This window comes from Pseudonaja textilis, chromosome 8, assembly GCF_049901715.1.
Source record: "Pseudonaja textilis isolate UNSWEBS1 chromosome 8, rPseTex1.2, whole genome shotgun sequence".
Taxonomy (NCBI): Eukaryota; Metazoa; Chordata; class Lepidosauria; order Squamata; family Elapidae; genus Pseudonaja; species Pseudonaja textilis.
In genome coordinates this window covers 25695221-25708438 of record NC_141997.1, presented here as the reverse complement: position 1 = coordinate 25708438, position 13218 = coordinate 25695221, and the positions used below count along the sequence as shown (strand labels likewise).

Below are 13218 nucleotides of genomic sequence, written 5' to 3'. Positions count from 1 at the left end.
ACTATTTGTAAAAAAATGTTATTGTTGCATTCAAGAGATCTGGAAACAGTGTCCATTGATGAAGTGGAACCAATGAAAGAAAGTGACCAATTTCTAGAAACTTCCTTAGATGGTGCTTTGATTCCTGTGGTCTTATCCTCTTTTCTACTCCTCCAAACAGATGTATGGGTTCTGGACCATATAGTGCTCATAAATATAGCTACCGTAAGACAATCCAAGCCTGCACTATCTTCTTTACAGATTTCAAACATGCACATATCATAGGCTAGTCCAATGGCACTACTGCCAAAGCTTTTTACAAAACATGGTTAGTGGTTAAACTTTAGTCTTATCTCCTATGCAAGCAACTTTTAAAAAGAAATGTGTAGGAATAGGGAAAAAATATTAAATTCTACAAAATATGGAGGGAAAAAAACCTACATGTTTTCATTTCTTCTTTTTGGATAGCTTAGAAGTACATTACTTTAAGCAAAATACATACGGGCATGTCCATCATCAGCTCCTGCATCTGATCTCTCAGCATTTTCCTCATAAAGACATGAAACCACATCAAGAACTTCAAGGACATTTTCCAGTATCAAGTTTTAATATAGGTTACATCTAATTTTAAAGAGTTGTGTGGATCTGTTGGAAAAAAAAAAATTATTCTTTGAGAGCTCCAAAGTATCTATTTCTCAACAGCAATTATTAGATTCATGCTATTATCAAAAATATGGAAGGCTGGTTTAGTGAGATATACAGTAACTTTTCTGATACATTATTTATCCAGTCCAATATTGTTACAATATTCAATTAAACCTCTCCTTCTAACAAAATAAAGATAGCAGGCCTAAACCTTGAAGATTGACAGAAACAGTAGGGCAGACATTGGAAATAAATGGCTAGGAACACAGAAATCTACTGAAGAACAAGATTTATGTTCCCCTGGGACTTTGATCAGATATAAACAATAGACTCTACTTTTGGAGTTCAAGTCATCACAGATGCTTGGCAGAATGCATTAATAATAATAGCCATTGTTTTTTATCAAATGTGTTTCCTCTTTTTAAATGTCAGTTATCTCTAAGAAAAATTTGAGTGTGAGTGTTTTATGATGCGTTTGTACTTATTAATCTCCCCTAGTTTAAAAATTTAATGGCATGCTTATTGAACAAATTTCTAAACTCCTGATATGCTGTGATTAAACCAAAAAGTTAATCTTTAAGGAAGTAAATTGAGTCCCTTTGGGGAATCACAAGAAATGAAGAGGAATCCACAGATTGTTAATGTTTAATCTGGTTAGATTTGTGAAGGTAGAATGGGAGTCTGAAGTGAAGTCTGTGCAAGTCTGAAGTAGGTAGTTCTACAAAGCCTGAAAACCCATAAGCTTACATACATATAAAATTGAAAATAAAATTTCAATCTGAAATGCCAACGAAATCTTGATTTTATACATAGAGATATTCACATCAATCTGTGCCTCATTTTATGGATTCAGATACAACAGAATTTGAGAAATCTGTGCTAGTATCCTTGCATTCTTTCTTTTCCATCATGCAAATCCAAGAGACTCTTTACATACAGAAAGTAGATTTCTAGAACATCCATATATAATCGAATGTATATCTAACCAATTTGGCAAAGGTTGCCTGATCATTCTTTAAGAGGAATAAAGAAATCCTAAATACCAGCTGTTTATTTTTCAGGGCTTACAGCAAAAATTCTTTTACTGGACAATATGTTACAGACTTCCTGAAACATTAAACCCATGTTTTGTTATATTGCTGCAATTATAAAGACACCCAGCTGCAGGTAATAATGTCCCATCTAGTCAGATTTCCAGCTTACCTAGATCCATTTTATTAATCTTTGTAATCCAATTATTGTGATGTTATTTCCCTTAACCTGGCTAAGTTTTGTTTTACTATTTTTAAAATAAGCCATACTTTGACTGTTCCAATATTATAATTATTGGTTTTTACTGTGGTTGTTTTATTTGCTGTCTAACAATTTCTTCTTTTTCCTTTGGGCTAATCAATTAGTAATAAAGTGCTGCTATCTACAGACTTCTTGCAGCTCTTGGAATTTTTATCATTGTCTTTTGGGTTTATTTCTGCAATAAGGTTGAAATTAAAGGTAACATTAAAAGGGATGTTTTTAAACCTGCAAGCGGAACGTACTTGGGCAGGTGTGTTTATGTGATAATGAGGATTATAATAGCAGGTAGGAATGGGGTTTTTTGCTTTCCTATGCTACGTTGCAAAAGGAAATTGCCATTTTGAAAATTGTATTGAACATTGGAGTTCAGTCACGTATTATTTATATTTTATTGGATTTTTTGGCAAAACATTCCCTGGTGAAATTTCTTTCTGTGTTAATGGAATCAAAACTTTAAACATGTTTCTATATTGGGTAATATGTATTTGCGGCAGAAATGACATTTTCATATGGTTTCACATGCTTCCAAAGAAGACTGGATTAAGTAACAGTGAATTAATTGAGGTTTGCATCATCAACCTCTTTGAAAACTTGATCTGATATACCTTATTAAATATCTTTTCTTATTAATTTCAATGGATATAAATGACTATTTATTTAAAGGTTAACTGGGTTGTGGTACCACTTGTAAGATAATGGACCCCTAGGCTTAATATTAAGTGAATTATCTGTGGCTCTCAGAATAAAGTTAATATTTTTTCTCAGAAATCATCATCCTACTTTAAAATTATTGGTATTTTTCTAGTAATAGTTTTATATACTCTTTAGTTTTCTCTCATAACCCAAGGATTGTGCCTCCATTATTTAATTTCAATCCTTCTCTTTTCCTTTCTGCCATGTTTTTACATTTGAAATGACTTTCCTGAGTTGTTTGAGTAACTTAACTTTAAAACATTGTTTTGTGTAGTTTTTCCTTCAGTTAACATCTGTCTCACTACAGATCACTATTTTTTCAATCTACTTTTAAGTTTTTATTTTGAATTCACTTGCAATATGTTTGTACCATAGTTTTGTTTTAATTCTATATGCAGAATTAATATTTTTAAAAATATTTTTAACATTTCTGACTCAATCTGTATCATAATGATCCTTTCCCCAGCTATTTAGTTGATAAGTTGGTGCCTTGTCCAATGATAAATAGAATTTTACTTCATGTTAAGTATTCAGAAACTCTGCAGAGTCAGAAATGTTATTCCATTGCAGGAAAATATTGCTATCACTACGCTTATAAAATTAGTATAATTTTATAAATTATAATTAGTTATATAAACTAAATTTACAGGTTGTGTGATAGTAGTATTTTTTGCAGTGGAATTGCACCTCTGAATATGCTGGTTTTTGTTCTTCAGAATGTTATCAATAAAGTACTAGTCTTTTACCACAGAATAAACAGTGGGAAGAAAAGCTGTGAAAAGTTATGTTGGTTGAAGATTAAGGGCAGTGATAACATATGGGTGGCACAAAGATGTGAAAGATTATTTTAAAGTATAGTGACTATATATCTCGTATTATAAAAGACAATCCTTTATATCACAAAGCTGTCTTTTAGATTTATTTATTTTTAATTCACTTTTGTCCTTTATTTTGGTTATTTAACTTTAACATACAACAACATACTGATTGATACACAGCCTTTCACGTTTATGTGAAAAATATGGAAATTGAATTGTGTTTTAAAAATAAGTTTACATGAATTGATTTTGGATATTTTTATTAGAAAATGTGTTTCTGTAATTTTTTTCTTGGATTTGGTCTTAAATTTTCCTTTCTAAAGCAAAGTTATAAGTATAAACATTTGTTTTTATCCTTATGAACCTCTTTCAGATTTGATCCCCTTTCAAGTTTATCCTTTTATTTTTTTCAGAAAAATATGGTTACCGTACTAGTAAAGACATTTAAATTTCAAGATATTTAGACACTTGAAGTCAACTGTAGTAATTAGAATTGTTTGATAGCAGTGCAGTAATAATTTGAAAATTGTTTTTATATATAACCGGGTTTGTAGCTACCAGCAACATCTTCAGACACTTTCTAAAATAATAATCTTAACTGAACGTATTTAATAATCACAATAATTTCTTGAGCAACAGAATATTTTATAATCATTGCTTATTGCTTATTTTACTAGCTTTATATCTAACAGTTACACAGTTAGTTTAACTTGGCAGTTTTTGCCTAATTTAATGCTGGTTGAAAAATTTACATCATAGTTTGTCGACCCTTCTTATTGAAGCCAATGATAATAAACAGTGACTGCTACATAATGCATATCTATAAAATATATAAGCAAATAAAAGATCAACTGCTCCTATGAACTTTAATTATAATATCTGCCTAAAAGTATGTTTTGTCTTTTAATTCTATTATCATTTTATACTAGACTCCCGTAAAGAATCTGCTCCCCAAGTACTACTTCCAGAGGAAGAAAAAATTATTGTAGAAGAAACAAAAAGTAATGGTCAAACTGTGATAGAAGAAAAGTAAGATGATTTCTTTGAAACAAAGTTTTAAACAGTTTATATATCATTTTGTGTGTGTGTGTGTGTGTGTGTGTAATATTTGCATTGTTATGTAAGTATCTCAATAATAAGGAAGTATGGAATATACAGTCAAGTGCCAAAAGTAAATACACCACATAGAAATTGTTGACTTTTTCATGTTTCAACATACAGATATTTAAACTTCATTTCAACAATATTGATAAAGAGGATCTAATACAATATATCCTGCACCATTTACATTTTGTACTCCATTTGTTTAAATAAACATAAATACAGATTTCACATGTGGAAAAAGTAAGTACACCCGTACATTTGTCTCTACTTCGCATATCTAAAATTCTATCTTAGAATCCTGTGTACTAGATAAGGTGCCGATGATTAGAATATTGTCTGAGAGCCTAGGGGACAAAACTGTCTTACTGAAATCTCAGACAGTTAATTTGATTTGTTCTTTGTTGCTGAAGTATCACCATGCCTTGATTTATAAGAGCTCTCTCTGAGATTTTCAGAAAGTAAGTTATAGATACCTATGAGTCTTGGAAGGGATTTAAAAATATTGCCAAGCAATGGGATATCAATCATTTGTTAATCTGGAAGGTCATCTACAACTGGAGATTTCAAGCAACTGCCAACTTGTACAGGTGTGATTGTCCCTATAAGTTCAACCCAAGAGCAGAATATAGGGTGCGGGAAAGAAATCTCTTAAATTACAGAATGTTGTCATCTGGTTTACAGATGGCTTTCAACATTATTCATGCCAAAATGCATGACTCTTATCAATTGAAAGATAAATTACTTTTACACAGGAAGTATGCCAGGAGGAAACCTTTGCTGCCCAGAAAGAAATCAGAGCAAGATGAAAGTTTGCTCATGAATAATTTATAATTTCTGGAACAATGTACTCTGGGGAAAAGAGGCACGTTAGAGTCATTTGCCACAATACCAGAATATATGTTTGGCAAAACTAAAGATAGCCTTTCACCAGAAGAATCTACACCAGTGATGTCAAACTTGTATCATCACGGCGTCATCATGTGCTATATTGCAACTTCCTTTTGCTAAACCAAGTGTGGGCGTGGCCAGCGCATGATGCATCCAGCCCATGGGCCGTGAATTTGACACCCCTGATCTACACCAACTGTAAGGCACATTGGTGAATATGTTCATAATTTGAGGCTACTTTGCTGCATTAAGGGCTGGACAGCTAACCCTCATAGAATCCACTATGAATTCTTCCTTACACCAAAGGGTGCTTGAGGATAAGGTGAGGCCATCTGTCAGAAGACTGACACTCACGATAATTACAACATGATAATGACAACAAATATTCTAGTAAATCTACCAAGGGATAGCTGAAAAAATTGAGTTCTGGAAGGCCCTATCTAAATTCCATCAAAATGTCCTGGGATAATTTGAAATGGGTGGTACATGCAGGGAATCCCTCAAACACTGCACAGTTGAAAAAAATCTACATGGAGTAGGGAAAATTTCTTCCCAGTCAGTGTCAAGGACTGGAAATTCTTCCTAGTCAGTGTCAAAGATAATTATAAGAAATGCCTACTTGAAGTTATTTCTGCTAAAAGGAGTAATACCAGGGGATTATTGCCAAAGATGTTCTTATTTTTTTCCACAGAAGGAAATGTCTTAATTTTTTATTGAATAAATGATTGTAAAGTCATAGTTTTTATTATTAAATTACATGAACTTTATCTTTAAATGCTATTTGAATGAAGGTGAAATATGAATATGTCCCCATTTGTTAAAAAAAAAAAAACTTTACATGGGGTGTGCTTACTTTTTCATGTGACTGTATATATGTATATCCTATAGAAATTCATTACTTAATTGCCTGAAATGTGGCCCATCAGTCCACTGTTGCCCGTTTAGACCAATTCTAGTAATCTTGGGTTCTCTAACTTTTCTTTTTGCATCTTCTTTTGCCCTTGTGCCAGCTGGGAGTTGATCAGTGTTGTGGTAAGGTGGCGTTCTTGAGTACCCTGGGATTTCTGTTTTTATTTGTATGTAGGATTGCAGGTGTTTTGTTGTTGTTAATTATATTATTTTTATATAAATGTACATCTGAAATGCTTTATTTTAAAAAAAGTTTGCAACAGATAGAATTGAACAGCATTTGATAGCAGAACCATCCCTAATCCAAGTTACTTTATAGTAATTAGCTTCATAAGCTTATTCCCTCTCCTGTGCCCGCCAAAGTCTTAAAGAAATACCAGAAAAGCCCCAAATTTACTGCAAATAGAGCAGGTTCAATAGCTTCTTCTGTATCTTTTTCATCCCACATTATATAATTTTTTGATGTAAAATACAATTTTATATGTGTTTATAGTATTTTATCTTAATTTTCTATTTTAGAAGTCTTGTTGACACAGTATATGCATTGAGGGATGAAGTACAGGAATTAAGACAGGTTGGTAAAACATAATATATTTTACAATTGAGAATAAGATGATAGAATATGGCAGTTATGTCAAAAACAGGTTGGCTATTTTTAAAACTGTGCTTCTGAATTAGCAGGAAAATCAATATGTAATATCAATTCACTAATGAATTAGAAATTAAGCAACCTTCATGCATAATCGATTGTATAGGTAATCCAATCTAATATGAATCTTGGCAATTTAAGCGCTCTCTCTCTCTCTGCGTGTGTAGTTTATAAGTAAAAATATGAACAGGAATTGAATATTTATTAAATTTATATGAGTACCCAAATGTGATTTTGGACAGTTTACAATAAACTAAGAATAAACAAATATTGGTAGACAGTTCTGTTAAAATGAAAAGAAACATTCAGTTCAGTTATTAACTTCCTCCAGATGGACTCTTTTTATCCTGACCCCAGGACCCAAGGAAAGAGATAGGTTTTTAATACCTTTTCAAAGGCATTTCAAGTTCAGGAACAAACTAATATAGAAGACGGGAGAGATAATTCCAGAGGACAAGTGCCTGACAAAAAAGGAATGCCTTTGTAGTCCTTACAGATGGCACTGTTTTAGAGAAGGGACCTGAAGTTTGCCCACCCAGTTATAATCCTCCCAAGCACGATCCAGTTTAAGACTGTCATCTCCCTATCATTTCAGCCACTAGGACCTGACTTTGATTATACATCAAAGCCTCAGGAACAAGAATCATATTAGGCACATTACATCTCTGGGACAGATCAATTAGGTCCTTCTTGCAGTGAAAAGTAGCCAGGTCAACAGTGACTGATTCTTCCATTACAAGGCACTAATAATGCCAGATGACATTGCTATTATCCTGAGGTGAAACCCAGGCCAAACAGGTCATGTGTGGATTAGGCCCTCAGTAAACTGAATTGAATTCATAGTTGCTCTGGGAGTCATGAATTCCTTCTCTGCCTCCAAGTCTGTACTTATGAAAAGCTGGATTATGTCCCCACAACAACTTAAGTCCAGTAAACTGCACTGCCAATCCAGAGCAACACAAGCAGGAAAGCAACAAGCAACACAAGCAGGAAATCTTCTACTCAGTAGGGAGGTTGATATAGTAGCAGCAGTAGCAGCAATTCCAAATGATCTCTGGGGCTCAAGCTCATGTAGAGTCTCACACCTACCTATCAGAATATTAGGTCATGGATGAGATAGGGATTATCAGAGACTGGACTGACATTGAGCAACACAGCTGCAAGGCTCAGTGAAGGCTCTTAAGGCTCAATGAAGAGATCGGGGTGAGTCAGAATGTGGTTTGAATACAAGTCAGCAGGAAATATTATTTGAGGAGGAAGAAATATCTTCCCTTGAGCACGTTAGGTAAAAGGCAAATATAGGCATGCAATCTACACAAACTATTAATTCCAGTTTAAGAAAAATTCACTGGCCCATCAGAGGTTGAAACACCTGCCACAACGTACTGCTTCTGAGTTTAACTATGGAAGAATCATTCTTTAAGACCTCCAATTTCAGCCAGTAGTTGTGTTTATCTCACAAGAAAGTTCTGGATAATTATTTTGTAAATTAATAAAATCTTGAACATAAGAATTTGTTACTTTGACTCCCTATTCTCCTGTGAAATATGTTTCATCATATTTCCTCTTATTTCTCAGTTTGCATCTATCAAATATCAACTGTAGCTTCTCCTGATAAGATAATTCTTTTCCTAATTTGCACTTATAACATTTTTAGAGGATTTTACAAAATGAAAATATTATGCTGAGCTCAGAACTAAAAAAGAAGGTTTCTTTACTGATAAACTTATTTCAAGAGAGCACAAATCTATAGCAATATACTCTGAAAGTCTCCTCATTGTAGAAGCCAATTTCTTCATGGAAAACAATGTTTTTACTCATTTAAAACAAATTGTCATGATGTATTTTGGTGTTTTGTTTTTTGGTCAGGATAATAAAAAGATGAAGAAATCACTGGAAGAAGAGCAAAGAGCTCGTAAGGAGCTTGAAAAGCTTGTCCGGAAAGTTCTAAAGAGTATGAACGATCCTTCTTGGGATGAAACGAATTTATAAATATATATATATATATATATATATATATATATATATATATATATATATATATATATATATATATATATATATATATTTCTTTCTATTGAAAGACCAGTTGTCAAATCTAACTGTGGAAGTCTTCTGATATTTAGTCAGTGTTGCATTTAGAGCACTACCAATCAGGATTAAACTGGATTGAATTATGTTTCGTTATATATATAATAATATTCAGTCCATTTAATGAAGCTGTCTTTACTTAAGTACAGATAGTGTGGATCCTGAACTTGACCTGTCTTTACTTATTTCCATTTAAACTGCCTCATTTTGCAACAAGTGCAACAGTTGGCTAGGAAATCCATCTCCCTCTTGTAAATATTTATAATTTTGAATTTTATGTGATCAGTGTATCAGGACTGATATAGTATTCTTTTGTCTTCCTGTAATGATTTCAGCTAAGCAGCAAACATAGCAGTGGCTGATGATACGCTCCTAACATTTACTGAAAATTATACACTGTTAGATGAATTGTTTTGAATTTTGCATTCTCAGGCATCAGATAGGAAACATTTCTGGTAATTCCCAGCATATTTCCCAGTATTCAGCCTATTTTAATAATTTAATTAAATTTATTTATGTCTGTTTAAGCCTTCAGACACCATTTTAACATGAATTTTAAAACTACCGACTGTCAATGCAGTAAACTGTCAGTTGGCATCATTTCATATTAAAGGTAAATATTTTAAGAATCAAGACTTACATGTTTCTTTTTGGCATGTTAAAATGCAGAATAGTCAAGTTAAGACAAATGTGCTTGCTCTTATTTTTAGTGGCTAGTTCTTAGATAATTTGTATATTAGAATTTGCAGTAGTTGTGCATATATTAAACAACTGGCAAATGTTTGAATGAATCACTCGGTACTGTTGTCATAAGAGAAGTACAAGTCCATGATGTGTTTGTTTTGTGAAATAAATGTATTATTTATTTATTATTTTTGCATGAACATAGCAAGTTTTAGGTTAACATATGTCTGTAGTGCTTTAGAGTCAAATCTTGTTTTACTGTGCAAACATAATCTTTTTTTCCTTCTGCGATCTAAACAAAATAATAATCCTCTGACCTCCATTTTATTTATATATAGAAAAACACACTAAAAATGGCTTTCTGAAAAGCAATCATCTATGGTGCTGTAACTTTATGTTGGTTGTTTGAAATGTATGTAGATATGGGAAAGTACATATGGATTCTTTTAAATTACATTTTGGTCATGTAATACATTTTTCAATGTTCCAAACTAGTTTGCACATAATTTTTCAAGGTATTTGGTATTTGAAGTCAATTAATGAAAACCTAAATCTAGCTATAGTATTTTAAGAATAAATTTCTGCTGAATTTAGGCAAGTATATACTAAGAATAATGCACAAACTGTATGTGTGTTAAAAGCAGCTTTTTTGTTTTCAATTTTCTTCCTGCTACTTGGATAGTATAAAACTCTATGTTCTGCTTAGAGGTGTGATGGCCCTGAAAAAAAAATTGGGGAATAAATCAGTTCTTTTTAAGGAAAGCTAGTCTCTCACTATTGGATTTCACATTAAGTGGATAGAAACATGTTTTCCTTCCTTTTCAGTCTTTTTTACATTTTTATTTTTTTACATTCCACATCTTTAGCTCAGAAAATTCTGTTGTCTTCAGTTACTAATCTGGAATAGGGAAAACCATCAAACTTCAGCTAATGACCAAGAGTCAAGGAAACCATCATATTAATATCACAATATAGTTTCTAAATTGCTTCATGTAATGGGGATAGGGTGGGGTGAGAATTCAGCATGGCCATACTATTAGAAGGGCAGTTCTGTGTTTATCATAATTTATAATTGTCTAATTGTTTTATTCAGGAAAATATACTAAAGCATGTCTCCTCCATTTATGAAGCAATAAGATTTGTGCTGTGTATTATTTCTCAGTGAAATATCTATTGAAGATTGTCAAGACATCTGTCATGGCAGAGGGCATAGGAGGATTCTTATTTTATAAAATTGCTTTATTCAACCTTAATTTTAGAAATAAAATTAAGGTGAGTATTATAGTTGTGGGGGAACTGTCCAGTATCCTTCAAAGACATGATTGGAGGCCATGGAAATAGCTGACCCAATTAATGAAATAATCAAAATCGTCAAATTAAAGGAAAATCAGTTAATCATCAAATTCCCCTCTTCAATTTGTTTTATACAAATTGTATCATTTTTTTCCCTTTTCAATGCTGCTGCTATGCAGCATGAGAAACAGTTTGAATAACAGTTTCAGATAGTCCTTGACTTACAATTGGAATTGGAATTTTGGTCACTAAGCAGTGTGTTCATTAAGCAAGTCATGTGACTGAATTTGATTTTACAACCATTTTACCAAGGTTGTAATGGTTGTTAAGTGAATCATGTGGCCATTAAGTGAATCCAGCTTCCACAATTGACTTTGCTTGTTGGAAGCCAGTTTAGGAAGATTGCAAAATGTAATCACCTGACTGCAAGACACTCTATCCATTGAAAATGCAAGCTGGTTGTTCAGCATCCAAATTGTTATCATGTGGCCATAGGGATGATTCAAAGGTGGTACCTTAGAGAATGCATCATAAGTCACTTTTCCCAATACCTTCATAATTTCGAACCATCTTTAAATAAAAGGTCATAATTTGAGTACTACCTGTGATTGTGTTAAAAGTTCTTTGCTCTGTCTTGAATAAATACAAAATCAGTCCCCAATTGCTTCAAGGCACCTAGATTCGGAATCTGTACTAAGCAGACTTAAAGAGTTTAGTCCCATTTTTCTAAATTCATGATTTTTTATGGTCCTGTATTAATATTCATTGTTTATACCCCTATTAATTATGTCCGGATGACATAAGGTAAGAGAAATAAAAGGGTTAGCTTTAGATGCTGAGAAATTTTGTCTAAGCTTCAATTGATTTATGATAATGATGACAGCATTGAAGATGCAAGACAAAAAGAAGAATATGGAGCAAAAATTATAATAATTGACCTATGTATATAAAATATTGAGGTAAAAGATGTTCTTTATCTGTATTAATTATTAGTGTCCAAAATGACATCTATAGAGGACAAACTAATCTGTTTGGAGGGGGGCAATTGTCCTTCATTGTACAGATGCAACTGGTCACTTAACGTCCATTGGAAGTTATGACAGACCCACCCCAAAACTACTGACGTTGTTTCAAAATTAAAACCACTGCAGCACACACATGTTCACCCTTATGACCAACCACAGGGATACTGCAGCAATCCCCATCCCACCATCAGCCTTTGGGCTGCTCCCAACCTGGCAATCCAGGTCATCTAGCACTCAAGGTATCCTAAAGTTGGACAGCAAAAGCTATTGATGTCTTGGAGGACTGTTGCAGCCTGTAGGCTGAGACCTACTTTCCATTAAACCACCCAAGGGACTTGAAGGACTCAGCCTGCTCCAGGGCCCAACAGCACCCATCTTATCGTTCTTTTTTTTGCAGAAGCATCCAGCCGATTCAATGCTAGGCTCACTTTTCTTACAGAGGCTTCCTGCTTATGGCAACCTCATGTTATTCTGCAAGCAGGTAGTATTCTCGTGAGTCTGTGGTTGGCTCTGTTTTTTAAAGAGCTTCCCTCATTAAAACACAGTGTTAGTGTTTGGGGATAAACCCCCGAGCTGAGTGCACAGCAGCAGTCAAGCCAGGCAGCCAAATGAGAGTGAGGCTGGGCCCAAGAGTATACACACACTTGAGACAAAAACACTGTTTGTGGTTTTAAATAGGTATTTAATTCACACAGACATTAAGAATAGTCATTCAATCCATATGTCAGTATCCAGTATATCCATCCAGTTACCTAGTCTTTTAAACAGTAATATACAATGTCTTTATCTGCTTGTAAATCTTCTTGATACCTTTCTCTCAAAAACAATGCTGAATCCACAGCTCACCAAGCAAACAGTCCTTGTGTTCAGTAGAGAGAAGTATCTTGCACAGTAGACATCTCATACAGGAGTAAACAATAGGCAGACAGACCAGAGATCAGTAACACCAGGAACCACCAATCAGACCAGGGACTCGAAACCAGGATCAGAAACCAGGAAGTGTTACGTCTCTCTCTCACTGCCTAATATTGCAGCCTGCAACCGCACCCATAATTATGCAATGACATTGCAGTTTGGAGCTTAAAGTTGCAAACGCTTAAAACTAGGTTTTATATATTCATTCACCCAAACCAGTTGGTGTATTCAT

The 13218-nt window shown here is 33.5% G+C and overlaps 1 protein-coding gene across 8 annotated transcripts in view; it reads left to right on the top strand.

Moving 5' to 3' along the window:
• The window catches only part of ARHGEF7 (Rho guanine nucleotide exchange factor 7), a 93950-nt gene extending 82305 nt beyond the window's left edge, over nt 1-11645 (top strand). For 5 of the 8 annotated variants that reach the window (XM_026708321.2, XM_026708323.2, XM_026708322.2 and 2 more), the window contains 3 exons: nt 4358-4457; nt 6849-6903; nt 8848-11645. In XM_026708321.2, coding sequence (XP_026564106.1) covers nt 4358-4457; nt 6849-6903; nt 8848-8970 — 278 coding nt within the window. In that variant the 3' untranslated portion in view covers nt 8971-11645. Of the gene's footprint in view, nt 1-1685; nt 1792-4357; nt 4458-6430; nt 6453-6848; nt 6904-8847 lie in introns of those variants that run through there. The other 3 variants (XM_087938560.1, XR_015744579.1, XM_087938563.1) reach the window with 3 other exon arrangements.
• The last annotated feature ends 1573 nt before the right edge of the window (nt 11646-13218 follow it).